This window comes from Patagioenas fasciata, chromosome 33, assembly GCF_037038585.1.
Source record: "Patagioenas fasciata isolate bPatFas1 chromosome 33, bPatFas1.hap1, whole genome shotgun sequence".
Taxonomy (NCBI): Eukaryota; Metazoa; Chordata; class Aves; order Columbiformes; family Columbidae; genus Patagioenas; species Patagioenas fasciata.
Genome location: NC_092552.1, coordinates 1,364,020 through 1,388,799, shown reverse-complemented (window position 1 = coordinate 1,388,799; position 24,780 = coordinate 1,364,020). Strand labels below are relative to the sequence as shown.

General features: G+C 48.1%; 2 protein-coding genes across 3 annotated transcripts; one reads left to right on the top strand and one right to left on the bottom strand.

Moving 5' to 3' along the window:
- Nucleotides 1–8,616, bottom strand: SAE1 (SUMO1 activating enzyme subunit 1). Of its 2 annotated transcripts, none has more exons than XM_071800760.1 (9): nucleotides 8,337–8,616; nucleotides 5,543–5,654; nucleotides 5,236–5,409; nucleotides 4,724–4,866; nucleotides 4,471–4,570; nucleotides 2,608–2,713; nucleotides 2,178–2,322; nucleotides 268–337; nucleotides 1–128 (listed from the first exon to the last, which is right to left on the bottom strand). In XM_071800760.1, the coding sequence occupies exons 2-9, from the start codon at nucleotides 5,621–5,623 to the stop codon at nucleotides 36–38; spliced, it is 912 nt and encodes a 303-aa protein (XP_071656861.1). In that variant the 5' UTR covers nucleotides 5,624–5,654; nucleotides 8,337–8,616; the 3' UTR covers nucleotides 1–35. The 2 variants fall into 2 exon arrangements, with proteins under 2 accessions (XP_071656861.1, XP_065715479.1); XM_065859407.2 differs by lacking the exon at nucleotides 8,337–8,616 and adding an exon at nucleotides 7,909–8,146.
- On the top strand, nucleotides 8,612–24,780 carry ZC3H4 (zinc finger CCCH-type containing 4). Its single transcript, XM_065859395.2, is given in 15 exon segments — nucleotides 8,612–8,783; nucleotides 8,785–8,894; nucleotides 14,239–14,452; nucleotides 15,933–16,043; nucleotides 16,194–16,416; nucleotides 17,458–17,603; nucleotides 17,891–17,990; nucleotides 18,082–18,227; nucleotides 18,347–18,460; nucleotides 18,587–18,698; nucleotides 19,717–19,826; nucleotides 19,996–20,342; nucleotides 20,527–20,837; nucleotides 21,851–22,087; nucleotides 22,545–24,780. Coding segments are annotated over 15 exon segments (3,669 nt in total). The 5' UTR covers nucleotides 8,612–8,738; the 3' UTR covers nucleotides 23,888–24,780.

The window sequence follows — 24,780 nt, the reverse complement described above, 5'->3', positions numbered from 1 at the left end:
GGGGGGGGGGGTGTCACCCCAAAACCCCCCCCGGCTCAACCGGGGCCCAAACGCTCCACGATCCCATTGCCTTTGATCCCATCGAAGAAGAAGAAATTGTTGTGGGGGGGGTCACGCTGGGACAGGGCCTGGGGGGGGGACCACAAACAACTCAATATCACCAAATTTGGGGGGTCACCCCAAAAAATTAACCTTTAAAATTGATTGGAAAGCGCCCCAAAATGCCCCAAATTGTGGGTTTTAGCCCCCCCCCCCCCCCGTAATTACCTTAACGACCTCCTGGCCTAAGACGCCCCCGAGCACGGCGCACACCGGAGCCATTTCGGAGAAGCAATAGCTGCAAAATACGGAATTTAACGTAAAAATCAATGTTTCAGCCCCAAAATAGGTTGGTTTGGTTAAAAGAGGAAATTTTGCCCCCCCCCCCAATTGGTTGTTTTGTTAAAATGTTGAATTTTTACCTCAAAATGATGCTGGGATTGGTTAAAAGACCAAATTTTTACCTCAGAATGCTGCTGGAATTGGTTAAAATATCAAATTTTTACCTCAAAATTTGCTAAAATCTGGCAATTTTCCCCTCAAAAGGCTGCTGGGATTTGTTAAAATGCCCAATTTTTACCTCAAAAATTCTCTGGGATTTGTTAAAATGCCAAATTTTTACCTCAAAATTTGCTGGGATTTGTTAAAATGTGGAAATTTTCCCCTCAAAAAGCTGCTGGAATTGGTTAAAACATCAAATTTTTACCTCAAAAATCCTCTGGGATTGGTTAAAAGACCAAATTTTTACCTCAAAAAAACTGCTGAGAATTGTTAAAATGCCAAATTTTACATCAAAATTTGCTGGGATTTGTTAAAATGTGGAAATTTTTACCTCAAAAAGCTGCTGGATTTGGTTAAAATGTTGAATTTTTACCTCAAAAATCCTCTGGGACTGGTTAAAGACCAAATTTTTACCTCAAAAAATTGCTGGGAATTGTTAAAATCCCAAATTTTTACCTCAAAATTTGCTGGGATTTGTTAAAATATGGAAATTTTCCCCTCAAAAAGCTGCTGGATTTGGTTAAAACATCAAATTTTTACCTCAAAAATCCTCTGGGATTGGTTAAAGGACCAAATTTTTACCTCAAAAATCCTCTGGGATTGGTTAAAAGACCAAATTTTTACCTCAAACTTTGCTAAAATATGGAAAATATTCCCTCAAAGAACTGCTGGGATTTGTTAAAATCCCAAATTTTTACCTCAAAATTTGCTGGGATTTGTTAAAATGTGGAAATTTTCCCCTCAAAAAGCCGCTGGAATTGGTTGAAACATCAAATTTTTACCTCAAAAATCCTCTGGGATTGGTTAAAAGACCAAATTTTTACCTCAAAATTTGTTAAAATATGGAAATTTTCCCCTCAAAAAGTGCTGGGATTGGTTAAAATACCAAATTTTTACCTCAAAATTTGCTGGGATTTGTTAAAATATGGAAATTTTCCCCTCAAAAAGCTGCTGGATTTGGTTAAAACATCAAATTTTTACCTCAAAAATCCTCTGGGATTGGTTAAAGGACCAAATTTTTACCTCAAAAATCCTCTGGGATTGGTTAAAAGACCAAATTTTTACCTCAAAATTTGTTAAAATGTGGAAATTTTCCCCTCAAAAAGTGCTGGGATTGGTTAAAATACCAAATTTTACCTCAAAATTTGCTGGGATTTGTTAAAATGTGGAAATTTTCCCCTCAAAAAGCTGCTGGAATTGGTTGAAACATCACATTTTTACCTCAAAAATCCTCTGGGATTGGTTAAAAGACCAAATTTTTACCTCAAAATTTGTTAAAACATGGAAATTTTCCCCTCAAAAAGTGCTGGGATTGGTTAAAATACCAAATTTTACCTCAAAATTTGCTGGGATTTGTTAAAATGTGGAAATTTTCCCCTCAAAAAGCCATTGGAATTGGTTAAAACATCAAATTTTTACCTCAAAAATCCTCTGGGATTGGTTAAAATCCCAAATTTTTACCTCAAAATTTGCTGGGATTTGTTAAAATGTGGAAATTTTCCCCTCAAAAAGCCGCTGGTATTGGTTAAAACATCAAATTTTTACCTCGAAATTTGCTGGAATTTGTTAAAATACCCAATTTTTACCTCAAAATTTGCAGAATTTGCAATTATTTCCCCCAAATTTGGATTTCTCACCTGACAAATTCATCCGGCAACAAATCGGCGCCGACCCCCAGCGCGTCCAACACGTCGCGGCGCATCCGGAGCAACAATTCGGCATCTTCGGCGTAATTTTGGGGCGAAGGATCCCGCCCGTTTTCCGCCCGAAACTTCAAAAGAACTGGGAAAAATGAGGAAATAAAGGTGTCAACCTCCAAATTGTCAAAATTTGGGTGAAAATCCATAGAAAACGGGAAAAAATAGGGAAAAACGGGGCGGAAAACGCGCCTCCAAGCCACAAAAATAGCGGGATTTTACCTACCGTATTTATCCTAAAAATCCCCAACTTAAAATCAAAATCATTAAAAAAAATGGGGGAAATTGCGGTTTAATTCAGAATTTTGGGTGCGGGCGCAAACGGAGCAAAATTTTGGGTGAAAAAAGCGGGGATTCTGGGAAAATTTACCTTGGAGGAGGAAATAATCCGGGGTGGTGCGTTTCAGAGCCACCTTGGCCTTCTCGCCGCTCCAATCCACGGCCAGAGCGTCCTTCAACGGGCAAAAAACCACGCGCTGCGGGGTAATTAATCAATTAATCGGCGCTAATTACCCTCGGTGGCGTTAATTTGGGTTTAACCGAGTATGTTGGTGAATGGGGCTGAGTCTAACTGGGGGCTGATCACTCGTGGGGTCCCCCAGGGGGTGCTGTTGGGTCTTTATTGGTGATTTAGGAGGGGATTGAGGCCATGATGGTGACGCCAAGTTGGGAGGGAGGGTCGACTGCAAAGGGGTCTGGATAGACTGGGCTTAAAAGCCCTCAGAGATCATCAAGGCCAAGCCTTGGGCCAACTCCAGCCCGTTGACCGGATCGTGGTGCTAAGCGCCATGTCCAGTCTCGGTTTAACAACCTCCAGGGCCGGTGAGTCCAGCACCTCCCTGGGCAGGCCATAAATTCCTAATCTCCAGACTAAATTTAAGCTTAAGCCCCCTTGTCCTGTTGCATTGCCTGGGAGAAGAGCCCAACCCCCACCTGGCTCTGACTTCCCTTCAGGTGGTTCTAGAGAGGGATGAGCTCAGCTCTAAGCCTCCTCTTCTCCGGCCTAAACAAGCCCAGCTCCCTCAGCCTCTCCCCATAGGTTCAGGTCCCTTCCCCGGTCTTGTTGTTCTTCTCTGGACCCGCTCCAGCACCTCAATCTCTTTCCTGAGCTGACCACAACACTCCAGGTGTGGCCTCACCGATGGGGAGCATCGCTTCCCGTGTCCTGCCGACTACGCCATTTTGATCCAGGACAGGATCCCATGGGCCTTCTTGGCCACGCTGTTGGCTCACGTTGAGCTCCAGCACCTCAATCTCTTTCCTGAGCTGACCACAACACTCCAGGTGTGGCCTCACCGATGGGGAGCATCGCTTCCCGTGTCCTGCCGACTACGCCATTTTGATCCAGGACAGGATCCCGTGGGCCTTCTTGGCCACGCTGTTGGCTCATGTTGAGCTCCAGCACCTCAATCTCTTTCCTGAGCTGACCACAACACTCCAGGTGTGGCCTCATCGACGCAGAGCACAGGGCAAGCATCGCTTCCCTTGTCCTTCCCCAGGTCCAGATCCTTCTATCTGGATCGGCTGGAAGAATGGGCCCATTCCAATGGGATGAAGCTCAAGGCCACGTAGCAGGTCCTGCGCTTAGGCCACAACAACCCCTGCAGCGCTCCGGGCTGGGCACAGAGCGGCCGAAAGGGACCTGGGGGTGCTAATGGACAGGACGCTCAACATGAGCCGACAGCGTGGCCAAGAAGGCCCATGGGATCCTGTCCTGGACCAAAATGGCGTAGTCGGCAGGACAAGGGAAGCGATGCTCCCCCTGTGCTCTGCATCGGTGAGGCCACACCTGGAGTGTTGTGGTCAGCTCAGGAAAGAGATTGAGGTGCTGGAGCTCAACGTGAGCCAACAGCGTGGCCAAGAAGGCCCATGGGATCCTGTCCTGGACCAAAATGGCGTAGTCGGCAGGACACGGGAAGCGATGCTCCCCATCGGTGAGGCCACACCTGGAGTGTTGTGGTCAGCTCAGGAAAGAGATTGAGGTGCTGGAGCGGGTCCAGAGGAGAACAACAAGACCGGGGAAGGGACCTGAACCTATGGGGAGAGGCTGAGGGAGCTGGGCTTGTTTAGGCCGGAGAAGAGGAGGCTTAGAGCTGAGCTCATCCCTCTCTAGAACCACCTGAAGGGAAGTCAGAGCCAGGTGGGGGTTGGGCTCTTCTCCCAGGCAGTCAGCAATAGGACAAGGGGGCTTAAGCTTAAATTTAGGCTGGGGTTTGGGGGATTTTTCACTCACTTTTTTCACCATCGTGGTCTCGGATGAGTCCAGTTTGGCTTTTTTGGTGTCTGGGCCGTCTTCCACGCCCGGGTTGACTTTGGTGATTTTGGTTTTTTCCCTACAGAACAATTAAAAATTTCAAAATTTGAAAAAATTTAAGACCTCCAAACGCAAATTTAAATTAAAACATCTTTCAAATCTTCATTTAAAACCAGGAAAATTCAAATTGAAATGAAAAATAGCTCCAAAACGAAGAGATTTCCCAACTCACTCCACAAATTCATGCTCCCCCAGGTCGGCGAACATGTAACCGTGGTAGCCGAAAACGTCGCCGGTGAAGAATTTGACGCTGTTTTTGTGGCAAATCTGGTTGATTTTCACCATCACGTCGCGGGAGCAACAGGTTAAACACACCTGAGGGGGGAAATTGGGATTTTGAGCTCCTTTTTTACCCATTTTTATGGTTTTTTGGGGTACGTTCCAGGTAGATTTGTCGTCTTATTCACATCGGGGTGCGACACTGGGGGTAATTATCAATTAATTCCTTAATCTGGCTTCACTCTGGGGATAATTAGAGGAAGCGGCATGTCCTGTTTGGGGATAATTTGGGTAAAAATAACAAGGGAATTAAGTTAAAATGCACATTTTTAAAACCTGAGGCCTGTCCATCCCAAGATCCGCGAGCGCGGCGCAAAAATTGGCGGCGACGGCACAAAAATTGGCGGTGACGGTGCGAAAAACGCCCCCAAAATCCACCGATTAGCGAGGAGAACGAATACGTACGGCGTCGAATTGGGTGAAAAACTCCTCGGGTTTGCTCTCCAGGTTTTCGGGGTCGGCTTTGACGTCCACCATGGGGTTGAGGTTCTGCGCCCGCTCCAGTGACGCCTCCGCGCGGTTGCGGCCCAAGGAGCCGGCGGGGACCAAGAACTGAGCACGCGTGTCCTCCGGAGAGACCTAAAATCGGAGAAAACGTAGTAAAATTCACCCTTTTGTGGATATTTTGGGGCGCAAAAAGCCACCGGGGACGGTTAAAGTTGGAATATTTGACCCAAAAAGAGTATTTATGGGAGGTTTGTAACGTCCTCGCCTGTTGATGGTCCAACATGGTTAAACCTTTGACTCCCGCTAAGATGAGGTTTTTGGCCACTTCGGCTCCGAGTCCTTTCATCCCCACCAGCAGCACCCGGGACGCTCGTAACCTGTGGATAAAACGGGTTTAATGATGGTTGGAAATGAAGAAATTCGGAGGGATGGGACATTTATAGGAAAAATGAGGGGAAACACTCAGAAGGGCAATAAAATAAACAACTGGGAGCTCAAAACGCTCACCCGGCTGCCAAAATATTGAGCTTGGACACTAAAAAACTCACCTTGGACAACGAAAACTTCATGTTACTATAGGACCCTCCATAAGCTCCTATAGACGCTCCCCCCCGCCATTGCAAGCCCCATCCAGCCCCGCCCCCCATGCTTCTATAAGGCTCCCTTACATTAGAAGGCTCCCTACACATTGCAGGGGACCCCCCCAGGCCGCTATAGGACCCGCTACAAGCTTCTATACAAATGTATAAGGTCCTAATGAGTCCCTATAGGCCACCCCCAAGCCTCTATAGGGCCCCTCCAAACCCCCATAGGGCCCTCACAAGCCCCTATCCGGCCCCCCCAAGCTCCTATAATAGGGCCATCACAAACCCCTATAGTCCTCCCCCAAATGCTATAGGGCCCTCACAAGCCTCTACAGGACCCCCCCAAAGTCCTATAGGGCCCCCAAGCTCCTATAGGACACCCCCAAGCTCCTCTAGGCCTACCCTAAGCCCCTATAGGGCCCCCCCAAAATGCTATAGGGCCCTCACAAGCCCCTATAGCCCCCCCTCCAAATGCTATAGGGCCCTCACAAGCCCCTATAAGTACACCATAACTCCTATAGGGCCATCACGAGCCCCTATAGGACCCCCCAACTCCTATAGGCCCACCCCAAGCCCCTATAGAGCCCCCCAACTCCTATAGGGCTCTCACAAGCCTCTATAGGGCCCCCCAAGCTCCTATAGGGCCCTCACAAGCCCCTATAGCCCCCCCTCGACATGCTATAGGGTCTTCACAAGCCCCTATAGGACCCCCCCAAGCCTCTATAGGACCGCCCCACCTCCTATAGGGATCTCACAAGCCCCTATAGGACCCCCCCAAACTCCTATAGGCCTACCCCAAGCCCCTATAGGGCCCTCACAAGCCCCTATAAGTACACCATAACTCCTATAGGGCCATCACGAGCCCCTATAGGACCCCCCCAACTCCTATAGGCCTACCCCAAGCCCCTATAGAGCCCCCCAACTCCTATAGGGCCCTCACAAGCCCCTATAGCCCCCCCCCGACATGCTATAGGGTCTTCACAAGCCCCTATAGGACCCCCCCAAGCCTCTATAGGACCGCCCTACCTCCTATAGGGATCTCACAAGCCCCTATAGGACCCCCCCAAACTCCTATAGGCCTACCCCAAGCCCCTATAGGGCCCTCACAAGCCCCTATAAGTACACCATAACTCCTATAGGGCCATCACAAGCCCCTATAGGACCCGCCCAACTCCTATAGGCCTACCCCAAGCCCCTATAGGGCCCTCACAAGCCCCTATAAGTACACCATAACTCCTATAGGGCCATCACAAGCCCCTATAGGACCCTCCCAACTCCTATAGGCCTACCCCAAGCCCCTATAGAGCCCCTCAACTCCTATAGGGCTCTCACAAGCCCCTATAGCCCCGCCCCGACATGCTACAGGGTCTTCACAAGCCCCTATAGGACCCCCCCAAGCCTCTATAGGACCACCCCACCTCCTATAGGGATCTCACAAGCCCCTATATGACCCCCCCAAACTCCTATAGGCCTACCCCAAGCCCCTATAGGGCCTCCACAAGCCCCTACAGGACCCCCCCAAACCCCTACAGGGCCCTCACAAGCTCCTACAAGGCCCCCCAAGCTCCTCTAGGCCCCCCCCAAGCCCCTGTAGGGCCCCCCCAAAATGCTATAGGGCCATCACAAGCCCCTATAGGACCCCCCAAGCTTCTATAGGAACACCACAACTCCTATACGGCCCTCACAAGCGCCTATAGAACCCCCCAAGCCTCTATAGGTACACCACAACTCCTATAGGGCCCTAACAAGCCCCTATAGGATCCCCCCAAACTCCTACAGGCCTACCCCAAGCCCCTATAGGGCCTCCACAAGCCCCTATAGGACCCCTCCAACCCCCTATAGGGCGCCCACAAGCCACTGGTCCCACAGAATCACCCCTCGACCCCCTCTAGGGTCCCCCAAAAGCTTCTCCAAGGCCCAACTCTGCCTTACAGGGCCCCCAGAGGCCCCTCCAAGGCTCTATGACCCCCACAAGCCTCAGGACGCCCAGAAGCCCCTCTAGGGCCCCGTTCTCCGGCTTCTACCGCCGGCCACAAGTCTCACTGACCGCTTCTGGGCCTCCAGCCCCCACAGGCGGATCTGCCGGTCATATTGTGCCGCCTCCTCCTCGCTGATGCCGCCGGGGCCGCCCTCATCTTTCTCCACCATCCCGAACCGCCGCCTCAGCCGCCTCACGGGCCCGGGGACGGGAATGGCGACAGCGCCCCCTGGCGGCCCGCGCAAAGGCAGGCGCGGCACCCGGCAGCGCTCCACATCACCGCGGGGGGGGGGATTCGAATCCCGGCACGTTAAACCCCCGTGACCCCACGCCCGCCACCCCACGGGAGAACCATCTCGAGTGGGTTTTCCAGCCGTTTCATCTCCACAGAGGCGGTTACAGCCGCGTAGCTCGGTCTGGGGACATCCCCATGCGCGTTCACTTGCACAACTCCCCCCCCTCTCCCTCCCGCTGAAGTGGACTCGTCCTCCCCTCACCTCCTCGGCACTCTTCGGGAGTTACCGCCATCTCCCGTTCACCTTCGGCAATTTCCGCCTCTTTTCGCCGAGGAAGCGAAGGAGCACGCTCGGCTTTTTCCGTCATCATTCGACTTCTCCCCACAGCGCTCGGCTTTCCCCGACACCATTCGGCTTCTCCCGGCGCCGCTCGGCTTTTCCCGACCACCCTTCGGCTTTTTCCGCCACCGCTCGGCTTTTTCCGCCTCTCCGTGCGGGGCGCTGCCTCGGCGCGGCTGCGTGCCGACGGGCGCCATTTTGTGTGCCTGCCCGTGGAGCGCGGAGCGGGCGGGCGGATAAGCCGGGCCTGTGCCGAGCCGACCCCCCGCGCTTGTACAGTGACTGTGCCCCCCCCACCCTGTTCGCCCCTTCCCCCTTTTGCCCATGGCCGTGGAGAGCCCGAGTGTCCCCCCAGCCGCCGCCGCTTCCCCCCCCCAGCCCGCACTCCACCCCCCCTTCTCCGTCCTACCACCACCACGACAGCGGCAGCTGCAGCCTCCCCCGGCCGCCGCTCCAACACCACCACGGCCCGGACGAAAGGTCCAGTAACCGCCTCTTCCCGAGAGCACCTTCTCTGTCTGTCTGTTTGTCTGTCTGTCCGGCTCGCCGGACCAGGTTTGGGGAGGAGGGGAGGGGGGGGGGGGCGGTGGGGGACGCGGTGAGGGGAGGGGGGGGGTCGCTGAGGGGATGGGGGGGGCAAGGCCTGAGGTGAGCCAGGGCGCAGGCCTAAGGTGGGCAGGGGGGGTTAGGCCTGGCTTTGGGGAGGAGGGGGGGGCAAGCGGGCCCTGAGGAGGGGGTTGTGAGGAGAAGGAGGTCAGAGGCAGGAACAGCGGGGGATTTTTTGGGGTGGGGGGGTCCCTGTTTAGGGGAAGAAGAAGGAGCCGCGGCCTTGGGAAGGGCCTGGGGGTAGCGCAGTGTCATGGCGGGGGGGGAATGAGGGGAATTCTGACAGGAAAAAACCTTTGGGAGAGACCAGGGGGGGCTTTTAGTTATTTGGGGGGGGGGGGGGGGGTGCTTAGTTAATTTTGCGGGATCTTAGCGTTTGGGTGGCTTTTTGGGGGCTCTTAGTTGGTTTTGGGGTGTCTGGGGGGGGTTATATTTTTGAGGGCTGCTTAATGAGGTCGTTAATGATGTTTTCTTGGCCTCGTTAACGTCCCCCTTTTTGTTTTCCTGCTTGAAAAACTATGGATAATTTGGGGGTGAAAAGAGGGAGCGTAGGAGGGGTTTTGGGGTGAAATGTTCTCCCCCCCTTAGGGAAAAGCTCATCTTTAGTGCTATTACAAAGTTTAATATATATATATATACAAAAAACACCTTTCTCTCATGAAATGTATGTATATAAAGCACTTTCCCCCCCCTTTCCTTTGAACAACTTGAGCTGTTTCCTATAATTTTTGCCCTTAGTTGAAATCATCCAGTCAGAAAACAGAAATAAACAGGTTTAGAGCGTCTGTTTGTTGAAATATATTAAATATAAGAGGGAGAGCAGGTGTGCAGCGCAGGGAGCTGCTTTTATGCATTAGCGGCTTTGTCTCTGAGGAGGTTTTTGTTTGTTGGGTTGGTAAGTAAGTTGTTTTATTAACTAATTAAATTAGCCTGTTCCTGCCTTCCCCCCCCACTTTCCCGCCACTGAGTTTGTTTGAATGGTGTGAAACTGCACAAAACGTTTAAAAAACACCCAAAAAAGTGTTGCAAAAGCACACGATTTACCCCCCCCTTTCCCCCTCGATCTCTTGTGACGTTTCCAGGTTGAATCCACCCCAAAAACCTCCATGTGAACCCACGTTAGGAGCCGCTTTTAGGCCACAAACTCCAGCCGTGTGTCGTTGTTGCCGGGCAAACCGGAATCTGCCCAGAAAAACACCAAAAAAACCAAGTTTAAACAGTTTTGTTAAACTCCAAAGTGTGTAAAAAAGAGACAAAAAGGTGGCAAAAAAGCACCGTTTTCCCCAAATCTCACACATTTTTCCCCCCGTTGCCATGTCAGGTGTTTCCCCCCCACCCCCCCGTCCAATTAATTTAATGTATTTGGTGAGTTTTTTACCACAAATCCACACATTTTCCCCCTTTTTTTCACCCGTTTTACATTATTTTGAGGTGGAAAAATATAATAATGATGTTTCCTATAAGCACGTTGATACCATTGTGTGAAACTGTTGCTTTTTCCCCTCTTTAATCCCTCAAAAAGGGCAAAAAAAAGGTCTAAACATCCCTTTAAGTTGTAAAATAACACTTGTTAGAGGTAATTAGAAGCCCTTTTGTTAATGATCTAATTGAGGTCACATGAAACAACATCCAGTGATGCTTTTGATTCCTTTTTTTTGCTCGCTGTTTATGATGTGACTTAAATACGTGGCTGAAATTTGCCGCAAAAATCATCACATTTGGGTCTTTCCCCCCCTTTTTCCATCAAAAATCCACTAGAAAATGGTTTTAATTCAGAAAGTGGGGCCTCCTCGCATCAATTTCCCCCCATAATGTGTTAAATTAGTGACTTTATGCTGTTGTTCTACTACATGTGTGTTGGGCTGAGGCTCCTTGAGTCGAGCTCGGCTTTGTTAGGCCGGCCTAATGCAAACCCCACAGCCCAGGATCAGGAATTGAGGCGTTTACTCCAAATGATGCTTAAAAATTGGGGTAATTCAACCTCTTTCCAACCCTTTTATCAATTAAGAAAACAAAGTTATTATCATCATAATAATAAATGGGCCAAAAATGCCCTAAAACCCCCAAATTCCACTTAAAATCAGCACAATACCCGCCCTATAGGTTTGGTTTTCAATCCCATAATAGTTATTTTGACCCAGAATTGTCTATTTTTGCCCCCAAATTTGGATGGTTTAGATCTTTTTGATCCTTTTTCCCCATAATAGTGATTAATTATCGCTAATTAAAGCGTTAATGAGTCGCGTTCGTCATGCCCAACCACTGAGGGCTTTGGGGAGGAAATCATTCTAGTTTTTCACCTTTAAAATTCGGATTTGCACCAATTTTCGCCTTTAAAATTTGAATTTCGACCTCTAAACACTTAAAATTTTGATTTGCACCAATTTTTGCCTTTAAAATTTAAATTTCCACCAATTTTCACCTTTGAAATTTCAATTCCCACCAATTTTTGCCTTTAAAATTTGAATTCCCACCGATTTCCACCTTAAAATTTGAATTTCAAACTCTAAACCTTCAAAATTTGAATTTACACCAATTTTTACCTTTAAAATTTCGATTTCCACCAATTTTGCCTTTAAAATTTGAATGTCAACCTCTAAACGTTTAAAATTTGAATTTCCACCAATTTTTACCTTTAAAATTTTGATTTCCACCAATTTTCACCTTAAAATTTTGATTTCCACCTCTAAAATTTGAATTTCAACCTCTAAGACTTTAAAATTTGAATTTCCACCAATTCTCACCTCTAAAATTTGAATTTCCACCAATTTTCACCTTTAAAATTTCAATTTCCACCAATTTTCACCTTTAAAATTTGAATTTCAACCTCTAAACCTTTAAAATTTGAATTCCCACCTGACCTTTAAAATTTGAAATTCCACCAATTTTCACCTTTCAAATCTGAATTTCAACCTCTAAACTTTTAAAATTTCAATTTCAACCAATTTTTGCCTTTAAAATTTGAATTTCAACCAATTTTTGCCTTTAAAATTTGAATTTCCACGTCTGTTAAAATTTAAATTTCCACCAATTTTTACCTTTAAAATTGAAATTTCCATCTCACCGTTAAAATTTGAATTTCAACCACTTTTCACTTTTTTTTAATTTCAACCAATTTTTACCTTTAAAATTTGAATTTCCACCAATTTTCACCTTCAAAATTTAAATTTCAACCAATTTCCACCTTTAAAATTTGAATTTTCACCAAATTCCAATTTCAACCTCTAAACCTTTAAAATTCTGATTTCCACCAATTTTCACCTTTAAAATTTCAATTTCAACCGATTTCTGCCTTTAAAATTTGAATTTTCACCAATTTCCGTCTTTAAAATTCCAATTTCCACCTGACCTTTAAAATTTCAATTTCCACCAATTTTTTCCTTATAATTTTCATTTCAACCAATTTCCGCCTTTAAAATTTGAATTCCCACGAACTTTCACCTTTAAAATTTGAATCTACACCGCTTTTCACCTTTAAAATTTAAATTTCAACCAATTTTCGCCTTTAGAATTTAAATTTCAACCTCTGAACCGCTAAAATTTGAATTTCCACCAATTTTCGCCTTTAAATTTCCACCTATTCACCTTTAAAATTTGGATTTCCGCCAATTTCCACCTTTAAAATCTAAATTTCAACTTTTTCCCCTTTAAAATTTGAATTCCCACCTATTTTTGCCTTTAAAATTTGAATTCCCACCGGTTTTCACCTCTAAAATTTGAATTTCCACCTATTTTTACCTTTAAAATTTGAATTCCCACCGGTTTTCACCTCTAAAATTTGAATTCCCACCTATTTTTGCCTTTAAAATTTGAATTCCCACCGGTTTTCACCTCTAAAATTTGAATTCCCACCTATTTTTGCCTTTAAAATTTGAATTCCCACCGGTTTTCACCTCTAAAATTTGAATTCCCACCTATTTTCTCCTTTAAAATTTGAATTCCCACCGGTTTTCACCTCTAAAATTTGAATTTCCACCTATTTTTGCCTTTAAAATTTGAATTCCCACCGGTTTTCACCTCTAAAATTTGAATTCCCACCTATTTTCTCCTTTAAAATTTGAATTCCCACCGGTTTTCACCTCTAAAATTTGAATTCCCACCTATTTTTGCCTTTAAAATTTGAATTCCCACCGGTTTTCACCTCTAAAATTTGAATTCCCACCTATTTTTACCTTTAAAATTTGAATTCCCACCGGTTTTCACCTCTAAAATTTTAATTCCCACCAATTTCCACCTTTAAAATTTGAATTCCCACCGGTTTTCACCTCTAAAATTTGAATTCCCACCTATTTTTCCCTTTAAAATTTGAATTCCCACCGGTTTTCACCTCTAAAATTTGAATTCCCACCTATTTTTGCCTTTAAAATTTGAATTCCCACCGGTTTTCACCTCTAAAATTTGAATTTCCACCTATTTTTCCCTTTAAAATTTGAATTCCCACCGGTTTTCACCTCTAAAATTTGAATTCCCACCTATTTTTGCCTTTAAAATTTGAATTCCCACCGGTTTTCACCTCTAAAATTTGAATTCCCACCTATTTTTGCCTTTAAAATTTGAATTCCCACCGGTTTTCACCTCTAAAATTTGAATTCCCACCTATTTTTCCCTTTAAAATTTGAATTCCCACCGGTTTTCACCTCTAAAATTTGAATTCCCACCTATTTTTGCCTTTAAAATTTGAATTCCCACCGGTTTTCACCTCTAAAATTTGAATTCCCACCTATTTTCGCCTTTAAAATTTGAATTCCCACCGGTTTTCACCTCTAAAATTTGAATTTCCACCTATTTTTACCTTTAAAATTTGAATTCCCACCGGTTTTCACCTCTAAAATTTGAATTCCCACCTATTTTTGCCTTTAAAATTTGAATTCCCACCGGTTTTCACCTCTAAAATTTGAATTCCCACCTATTTTCTCCTTTAAAATTTGAATCTCCACCAACTTTCACCTTTAAACTTCAAATTTCCACCAATTTCCACCTTTAAAATTTGCATTTCCACCTGACCTTTAACATTTCCATTTCCACCCATGGTCACCTTTAAAATTTCCATTTCCACCAGTTTCCACCTTTAAAATTTGCGTTTCGACCTCTAAACCTTTACAATTGGAACTGCCCCCTATTTTCGCCTTTAAAATTGGAATGTTTTGCCATTTTTCGCCTTCAAACTTTGCATTTCCACCGATAATCAATGACCCCAATGTCTGTTTGCCCACTGCAGGGAGGATGGGGAGCTGGAGGAGGGCGAGCTGGAGGATGACGGGGGGGACGAGGCGCAGGAGCCGCCGCGGGCGCGGGCGCGCAGGGACAAGGGCGACAAGCACCCCAGCGAGTCGGATGAGGAGAAGAGCCACCGGCGGCTCAAGCGCAAGCGGCGCAAGGAGCGCGAGAAGGAGAAGAGGAGGGCCAAGAAGAAGCGTAAATCCAAGCACAAGGTGAGGGGGGAATCCGTGCGTTAATGATGATCATAATCAAATTCATAGAGTCGCTCCAGTATTCAAAAAGGGCAAGAAGGAGGAGCCGGGGAACTATAGAGCGCTCAGCATCACCTCCACCCTCGGAGGTTCCAACCCCAGGTTCCAGTATAAGTTCCTATTAGAGAGCAGTGGACGGGAAAGGGACCTGGGGGTCCTGGGGCCAGCGGGGTGACCATGGGCCAGCACTGGGCCCTTGTGGCCAGGAAGCCAATAGGACCTGGGGGGCATTGGAAGGGGGTGGTCAGTAGGTCAGAGAGGTTCTCCTGCCCCTCTACTCTGCCCTTGAAAAGGGGTTTAGTTCGGATACTATCAGGATATACTTGGGGGTCATACATATGTATGTAATGTATGTAGTCATAGCACCCTGAGAATGGCTGATCTGGGAAGCTAAGCAGGGTTGGGCCTGGTTAGTATTTGGATGGGAGACCTTGTGGCCAGGAAGCCAATGGGAGCTGTTGGGGATTAGAAGGGGGTGGTCAGTGGGTCAGAGAGGTTCTTCTGCGCCTCGCATATATATATATATATATATATATATATAGATATCTCTATAATACATACAGTTATAACACCCTGAGAATGGCTGATCAGGGAAGCTAAGCAGGGTCAGGCCCGGTCGGTACTTGGATGGGAGACCTTGTGACCAGGAAGCCAATGGGACATGGGGGGATTAGAAGGGGGTGGTCAGTAGGTCAGAGAGGTTCTCCTGCCCCTCTACTCTGCCCTTGAAAAAGGGGTTTAGTTCAGATGCTATCAGGATATACTTGGGGAACTTTTATATATATATATGTATGTATGTGCAGCCACACCACCCTGAGAACGCCTCGTCTCATCTGATCCGGGAAGCTAAGCAGGGTTGGGCCCGATCAGTACTTGGATGGGAGACCTTGTGGCCAGGAAGCCAGTGGGACCTGTTAGGGATTAGAAGGGGGTGGTCAATAGGTCAGAGAAGTTTTTCTGCCTCTCACATGTATATTTATGTATATATAGATATGTCTATAATGCATACAGCCATAACACCCTGAGAATGGCTGATCTGGGAAGCTAAGCAGGGTCGGGCCTGGTCAGTACTTGGATGGGAGACCAGCTGGGAGTAGCGGGTGCTGGGGGCTGAGCCAGCACTGGGCCCTTGTGGCCAGGAAGCCAATGGGACCTGGGGGGGATTAGAAGGGGGTGGTCAGTAGGTCAGAGAGGTTCTCCTGCCCCTCTACTCTGCCCTTGAAAAGGGGTTTAGTTCAGATACCATCAGGGGGGTTGTGGAGTCTCCTTCTCTGCAGACATTCAACCCCACCTGGACACCTTCCTGTGGAACCTCATCTGGGTGTTCCTGCTCCGGCGGGGGGATTGCACTGGATGAGCTTTCCAGGTCCCTTCCAACCCCTGACATCCTGGGATTCTGTGCAATAACCCCAAAAAACTGACCCGTGTGCTCTCCCTGCAGCGTCATGCGTCTTCCAGCGATGATTTCTCCGATTACAGCGACGACTCCGACTTCAGTCCCGGAGAAAAGAGCCATCGGAAATATCGCGACTACAGCCCCCCGTACTCCTCCGTGAGTGTCCGAACCTCCGCCCCCTTGGCATTTCGTGCTTTGAAATGTTTAAAATTTAATAATTATTAGAAATTTGGAATTTTTGAAACATTCATCACGCTCTTTGCCTCGCCCCATAAACCCCTCGCTGACCTCTCCTTTTGCCCCCAGTCCCACCAGCAATACCCGTCCTCTCACGCCGCTCCCGTGCAGAAGAAGAGCTACTCCAAAGCAGAAAACAAGAATTACGGCGCCTACGAGGATTACGAGAACGAGGAGTACGTGCCGTACGAGGGGGAGGAGGAGGAAGATATGGGAAAAGAAGATTACGACGATTTTGCCAAAGAGTTAAATCAGTATCGGAGAGCCAAGGAAGGTTCTCACCGCGGACGGGGTACGGCTGAAGTTTGGCTTTTATATTGTTCAATGCGCATAGCGTGGGGAATAGAAACCTGTGTTTGGGCAGGAGGATACGACCTGGTGGTAATTACGGAGACATGGGACAGCACACATGGCTGGAATGTGGTCATGGATGGCTACGTCCTCTTCAGGAAAGACAGGCCAGCCAGGCACGGTGCTGGAGTCGCTCTATACGTGAACGAGCAGCTACAATGTATTGAGTATTGTCTGGGTGCGGATGAGGAGTTGAGAGTCTATGGTGTGACCAGAAGGCCAGTGGTACCTGGGGGGGGTTAGGTGAGGGTGGTCAGTAGGTCAGAGAGGTTCTCCTGCCCCTTTACTCTGCCATTGAAAAAGGGTTTAGTTTGGATACTATCAGAATATACCTGGGGATCCTATATCTGTGTAATGCATACAGCCATAGCACCCTGAGAATGCCTGATCTGGGAAGCTACGCAGGGTCGGGCCTGGTCAGTACTTGGATGGGAGACCAGCTGGGAATAGCAGGTGCTGTGGGCTGAGCCAGCACTGGGCCCCTGTGGCCAGGAAGCCAATGGGACCTGGCGGGGATTAGAAGGGGGTGGTCAGTAGGTCAGGGAGGTTCTCCTGCCCCTCTACTCTGCCCTTGAAAAGGGGTTTAGTTCAGATACCATCAGGATATACTTGCAGATTATATGTATATGTAATGTATACAGCCACAGCACCCTGAGAATGGCTGATCTGGGAAGCTAAGCAGGGTCAGGCCCGGTCAGCACTTGAATGGGAGACCAGTTGAGTCCAGAGAGGTTCTCCTGCCCCTCTGCTCTGCCCTGGTGAGACCACACCTGGAATATCATGTCCAGTTGTGCCCCCTCAGTTCCAGTTCCATTCTGTAATGATTGTTTTTCAAAAATGTTTAAAATTTTTGATGGCAAAAAGGGTGGTTTTTCCTGTTTTCCACCCCAAGGGGCAAGTTCAGCCCCCTGTGGATAATTTCACATTCTAAAACAGCGTCTTAATTCTTAATTTTAACCATTTTCTGCAATTTCTCCCCCAGGTGGCCGTGGCCGAGGCCGGGGGTACCGAGGCCGCGGTGGCCGAGGTGGGATGAGGGGGGGCCGAGGGATGGGCCGAGGCAATCGGGGCCGAGGCCGAAGCGACCGCCCCGAGGAAGAGGAGGAAATGTATGAGGAGGAGATGGAAGTAAGTCCCGACAACACCCTCTTGATTTTGAAAATCGTATTTATTTTAAGATCAATTTTGTTATTATTTAATTGTGCTTTCATTATTATTTAGGATAATTATGGTTATTATAGTTATTATAGTAACCGTTAAAGCCAGAAGAGAGCAATATTAATTATTACAGTTATAATAGTGTCATCATTAGTTCGTTTTTAGGATACAGTTTAATTTAATGTAATATTTATTATTGTTACGGGAAACGAGCTGCGGTTCGTCCCCCCCGTTGTTAAAACACCTTGTCTCGTTAGCAGTACTGCGATAACGAGGAGCCCGTCGGCGACGACGACTACGACGATTATTCCAAAGAGCTGAACCAATATCGGAGGAGCAAGGAAAACCGCGGACGGGGTGAGCGGGAGGAGCAGAAATAAGGAGCAGGATTAATAAATCAACAACAATAATACATTAATAATAAGAAGAAATTAATCTGTATTTTTAGGTTTAAATCGCGGCCGTGGCCGCGGCCCCCGAGGCCGAGGAAATAAAGGGATGGGCAGAGGCCGCGGCAGAGGTGGGAACCGGAGCGGGATGGGCAAAGGCGGCGGGATGAACGATGACGACGATTATTATGACGACGACATGGGCGTAAGTTGGAGTTTTATTTAGGCAGGAGGGGGAAAAAAAGTCACGTTTTACCCAGAAATCCCCCCAAAATTAATATTATTCCCAATTTTTTGTTCTCTAACAAAATGTTTTGCGGCCAGGACGGCGGAGGGGGCGGAAATTACCGGCGCAACGACCACGACAAACCCCACCAGCAGTCGGACAAGAAAGGAAAAGTCATCTGCAAATATTTTGTGGAAGGAAGATGCACTTGGGTAAGGGAAAAATTCAAACTTATTTCTAGAAATCACTTTATATGCGCACGGAAGAGTCAGAGCTGGGTTTTAACCCAACATCGTTGGCGCTCCCGCCCGCTCAGATATCGTCTCGTTTCTCCCCAGGGCGACCACTGCAATTTCAGCCATGACATCGAACTACCCAAGAAACGGGAGCTCTGCAAATTCTACATCACCGGCTACTGCGCCAGGGCCGAAAACTGCCCCTACATGCACGATATCCTTTGGGGTTCGGTCATTTTCCTGAAGCCGGGCTTAAATTTTCGTTAAGCCGGGCTTAAATTTTTAAGCCAGGCTTAAATTTACGTTAAGCCAGGCTTAAATGGTCGTTAAGCTAGGCTTGAATTTTTAAGTCAGACTTAAATTTTTCCTAAACCAGGCTTAAATTGTCATTAAACTGGGCTTAAATTTTTAAGCCAGGCTTAAATTTTCATTAAGCCGAGCTTAAATTTTCATTAAGCTAGGCTTAAATTTTTAAGTCAGGCTTAAATTTTCCCTAAACCGGGCTTAAATTGTCATTAAGCCGGGCTTAAATTTTTAAGCAAGGCTTAAATTTTTGTTAAGCCGGGCTTAAATTTTCATTAAGCCAGGCTTAAGTTTTCATTAAGCTGGGCTTAAATTTTAAAGCCAGGCTTAAATTTTTGTTAAGCCGGGCTTAAATTTTCGTCAAGCCAGGCTTAAGTTTTTGTTAAGCCGGGCTTAAATTTTTGTTAAGCTGGGCTTAAATTTTCATTAAGCCAGGCTGAAATTTCCCTTAAGCCGGGCTGAAATTTTCATTAAGCTGGGCTGAAATTTTTCAGCCAGGCTTAAATTTTCGCTACAGTGGGCTTAAATTTTTGTTAGGATGCGCTTAAATTTTTGTTAAGCCGGGCTTAAATTTTCATTAAGCCGGGCTTAATTTTTCGTTAAACTGGGCTTAAATTTTTGTTAACCCAGGCTTAAATTTTGAAGCCAGGCTTAAACTTTAATGAAGCCAGGCTTAAATGTTCGTTAACCGGACTTAAATTTTTATTAGGCCAGGCTTAAGTTTTTAAGCTGGGCTTAAATTTCCGTTAAGCCGGGCTTAAATTTTCGTGGTGTTTCTGGCCACGACAGTTTAATTTTCCCATCATAAGCGTTAAAATCTGAGGCTTTAAGGGCCGTATTTCAAATTATAAAGCTCAAGAGCTTCTCTGGCTGTAGGAAAAACTGAGATTAATTAATTTTGGGGGGGGTTTTTCCTTAACAAAATGAACGGGATTTCCCGTGCAAGCTCTTCCACACCACGGGCAACTGCATCAACGGCGACGACTGCATGTTCTCGCACGACCCGCTCACCGACGAGACGCGGGAGCTGCTCGACAAGGTATGGGGGCCATTCGCCCTTAGTGCCGCCATTGCGAGCCCTGAGGTGATTCTGGTGCCGTTTTGCCCCCCGAGGTGACGTCGCCGTTTTGGGTTCTGAGGTGATTCTGGCACCATTTTGCCCCCCGAGGTGATTCTGGTGCCTTTACCCGCTCCATTTCTCCCCGCAGATGCTGGCAGATGACGCCGAAGCCGGCGCCGAGGACGAAAAAGAAGTGGAAGAGCTTAAAAAACAAGGCATCAACCCTCTTCCCAAACCTCCTCCCGGCGTGGGGCTGCTCCCCACACCCCCCCGCCCCCCGGGACCCCCGGCGCCCACGTCCCCAAATGGCGGCCGCCCCATCCCGGGGGGTCCCCCGGTCCCCCCGCCGCCGATGCCGCCGCCGGGGCCGCAGATGCCGCCGCCGATGCACGAGCCGTTGTCACCGCAGCAGCAGGACATGTACAAGAAGATCCCCTCGTTGTTCGAGATCGTCGTCCGACCCACCGGCCAGCTGGCGGAAAAACTGGGCGTCAGGTGGGTGCCGCATTTTTGGGGCTTAATAACTTATATTTGCCCATTTTTCCCTTTTTTTGTCCCGTTTTTTTAGGCTTCTGCACCTCAGAAAATCCTTTTACTACCCCTCCAGCACAGTTAATTTGATTTTCTTCTTTTTCTTCTCTATTTAAATTCAATTTTCTCTTGATTTTCTCTCTTCCAGGCACCCGGGTCCACCCCCACCCAGATTCCCCGGCCCAGGGGGCCCCCCCGGACCAATGCCGGGCCCCATGCACCCCGACATGCACCCCGACATGCACCCCGATATGCACCCCGACATGCACCCCGACATGCCCATGGGCCCGGGAATGGCTCCGGGCCCCCCCATGGGTCCCCCCATGATGCCGTACGGCCCCGACGACTCCCCCCACCCGGCCATGATGCCGCCCGGCCCGCCCCCCCAGGGCTTCTATGACAACTTCTACCAGCAGCCCGAGGGGCTGGACATGGAGCACGGCATGATGGGAGAGCCAGGTACGAACCCCTTTGTTTCCGGTCTCTTTGAAGTATTTTGATTAGAAGGGGGGTGGGCGGTAGGTCAGGGAGGTTCTCCTGCCCCTTATATATGCGTATATATTGATATCTCTATAATACATACAGCCATAACACCCTGAGAATGGCTGATCTGGGAAGCTAAGCAGGGTCGGCCCCGGTCAGTGCTTGGATGGGAGACCTTGTGGCCAGGAAGCCAATGGGACCTGTTGGGGATTAGAAGGGGGTGGTCAGTAGGTCAGAGAGGTTCTCCTGCCCCTCTACTCTGCCCTTGAGAAAGGGTTTAGTTCAGATGCTATCAGGATATACTTGGGAATCGTATGTATATGTAATGTATACAGCTGTAGCACCCTGAGAATGGCTGATCTGGGAAGCTAAGCAGGGTCGGGCCCGGTCAGTACTTGGATGGGAGACCTTGTGACCAGGAAGCCAATGGGACCTGGGGGGATTAGAAGGGGGTGGTCAGTAGGTCAGAGAGGTTCTCCTGCCCCTCCACTCTGCTCTTGAAAAGGGGTTTAGTTCGGATATTATCAGGATATACTTGGGGATCATATATATATAATGTATACAGGCATAGCACCCTGAGAATGGCTGATCTGGGAAGCTAAGCAGGGTCAGGCCTGGTCAGCACTTGGATGGGAGACCTTGGGTCCAGAGAGGTTCTCTTACTCCTCTGCTGATGATTCAAATATTTCTTAATTATTTTTGGAAATTTCAAATATTTTGGTATATTTTGGAAATCTTACCTTTGAACATTTTGGAAATTTGACCTTAAAATCTCTTTGGAATTTTATCTTCGCTTTTGAAATGTTACCTTTGAATGGTTTTGAAGTTTTATCTTTGAATATTTCCAGCTATTTTTTGCCGATATTCCCACAACAAATTTTCCGAAATTTCCAAAATTTCCAAAATACTTCCCAAATTTTATTGAAACAGATTTTTCAAATCTTTTCCCGTTATTATTGCGTATTTTGAGCTCTCATTTCCCCCCCCAGACGACTACGGCCCCTACGAGGAGCTCCCCCCTCCGCCCTCCGACATGTTCACCGAGTCGCCTCTGGAGCGCGAGGCCCTTTGCGAGGCCCCCGGGGCGGGCTCGGCGCCCCCCGCGCTGCCCGACTTCCTGCCCTCGGCGCAGCGCGCGCTCTTCCTGCGCATCCAGCACAAGCAGCACGAGGACGACGAGCGCGCCCGACGCCTGGACGCCAAGCAGGACCGCGACAACGAGGAAGGCGAGTGGCCCCAAAAATACCCTTTTTCCGCTCAAAAACGCAAAGCTGGGCGGTTTAGACCCGCCCGGAGGCACCGTTGTTAAAAAAAGAGTGAAAAATTGAGCGTTTCCAGCATATTTTTAGGGAAAAAGAGGGCGTTGGAACATGAGAAATTTGACCAAAAAGAGCGTTGGGTGAATTTGGAGCAGGTTTGGCACAGGGAGGCGAGAAGGTGGAGGAGATTGAGGGGATATTGGTGTCTGGAGGGAAATAGGAGGGTTCATGTCTTTTTGGTCGTTTGGAGTTAAAAATGAGCGTGGGGAGGGCGAGGGTGTCGTGGTGGCCCCTTTTTGGGTAGAAATCGCGGGTATTTGGGCCGCGTTGAGTATCGAGGGGATCAAGGCCACGTTTTGGGGGCATTTTCTTGTCATTCCGTCCTTTAATTTCCATTTCTCACCGTGGTTTTTTGCCTCTCCAGGTGACACCGGCAACTGGTATTCGAGCGACGAAGACGACGGCGGCAGCAGCGTCACCTCCATCCTCAAGAGCCTCCGCCAACAAAGCTCCGGCCGCCCCCCCTCAGAACCCGGCCCCATATCCGGCGTCACCGACCCCCGGCTCCAAAAACCCGCCCGGCCCGCCGACCCGCGCCTCCGGGACCCCCGTCTATCCCGAAACCCCGATCTCTGCGCCGATTCGGGCCCCACCGACCCGCGGTTGGCGCGCCACGTTCCCCCATCCATCCCCAAAGCCGAAATCGCCGCCGCAGGGGCACCGAAACCCCCTTTGCTCCCCGAGGAAGAGGACGGCGAGCGGATTCTCCGCGACAAACCCCTCCCCATCCCGCTGGATCCTCTCCCGCCTCATTCCCTGCGCGATCCGCGCTCGCAACTCCAACAATTCAGCCACATCAAAAAAGACGTCGTCCTCCACAAACCCAATTTCGCCCGCATGATTCTGTGGAGCCCAGAGGATTTAATTCCCCTCCCCGTCCCCAAACAGGAATTCATCCCCGTTCCGCCCGCTCTTCAATCCCCGGCCCTCGATCCGCGGCTCAACCGCCCCCAACCGGGACTTTGCGACCCCAGGCAGCGAGCGGGGACACCTACGAGTGACGCCGGATCCTCATCGGGCCTCCCCGATTTTGAGCTCCTTTCCAGGATTTTAAAGACTGTCAACGCCGCCGGCGGCCCGAGCGACAAACCCAGCGACCCCCGGACGCGCAAACCCCCCTCCGATCCGCGCTTGCAAAAATCGGCGGAAACAGGCGTTTCTAGAATCCCCAAACCCACCGAAACGGCGTCTCCGGGCGAATCGGCGCCGGCGATCGCTCCTTACGACCCGCGTTTGTTAACGAGTAAAAGCAGCGGGCAGAGCAGCGTCTTGAGCGCCATCAGTTTGTACGACCCCAGGACTCCGAATTCGGGCACTAAACCTTCGGATTCGCCCGGCGACGCCAACTCCAAATCGGATTGCGCCAAAAGCGCCGCCAAAGCCAAGGAGCCGCTTTTCCCCCGCCGCTCGGCGTTGGATCAACCCGAACCGGATAAGAACAACGCGGAATCCGCCACGGACAGGTACAATAGTTACAACCGCCCGCGGCCTAAACCCAGCGCCGCCGCCCCCGCGCAGGAGGGCGCCCCCCAACCCGGCGTCCACAACCTCCCGGTGCCGCCGGTTTATGGGTTGGTGAAACCCGGCGCCAAAGCGGGGTCGGGGAGCCCGTTCGCCGGGAACAGCCCCGCGCGGGATGAGGACGCGGCCTCGCTCAAGGACGTCTTCAAGGGCTTCGATCCCACCGCTTCGCCCTTCTGTCAGTAGGGCTGCGAAATTTGGGGATGGATCAGGGTGAAATGACGAGAAATGTGTTAAAAACGCCCAAAAATACGGTGGGAAGACAGAGAATTAATCCGGGAATGCGGGAGAAATGTGTGGTAAAAACACCGCGGATATCCGGTAAAAATTAATCCGGTGAAACCCCAAAATAGCCGTTCGAATGGTAAAAAAATGGGGTGAAAATTAACAGATATACGGTAAAAATAAATATGGTAAAGCCCAAAAATATATGCGTTCAAAATGTAAAAAAATCGGGGGAAAATTAGCGAATATCCGGTAAAAATAAATATGGGAAAATGTGGAAAATAGACGTCGAAAATGAAGAAAAAATGGGGGGAAAATTAGGGAATATACGGTAAAAATAAATACGGTAGAACCCAAAAAGATCTGAAAACCAACAGAATCTGGTAAAACCCCCAAAATAGCCATAAAAACAGCAACAAAAAAATCATTGAAGGTGAAAAATTTGGTTAAAAATGAAAAATTTGGTTAAAAATGAAAAAATTGGTTATAAACAAGAATTATAAAACCCTGAAATTCCGGTAAATACGGTAAAAACAACCCAAAAAATCAATTAAAAGCACAAACGACTTTATTAAAAAATCCATAAAAAGTAAAAAAATCGGTTAAAAAACGTAAAAATTCGTAAAAAACGACAAAATTTGTGAAAAAAATTTAAAAAATATGCGTTAAAAACTAAAAAAAATTTGTAAAAATTCGTTAAACGCCCAAAATTCTCCCTAAAAACTCAAAGATTGATTAAAAAATAACGCGGTGGTGATAATTTGATTTATTTCTTGTTATTCTTTTGGGCTTGAATTCAATTAATTCTCATTTCACTGTAAATTTGTAAATAAATCCCAATATTTTTTCCGAAA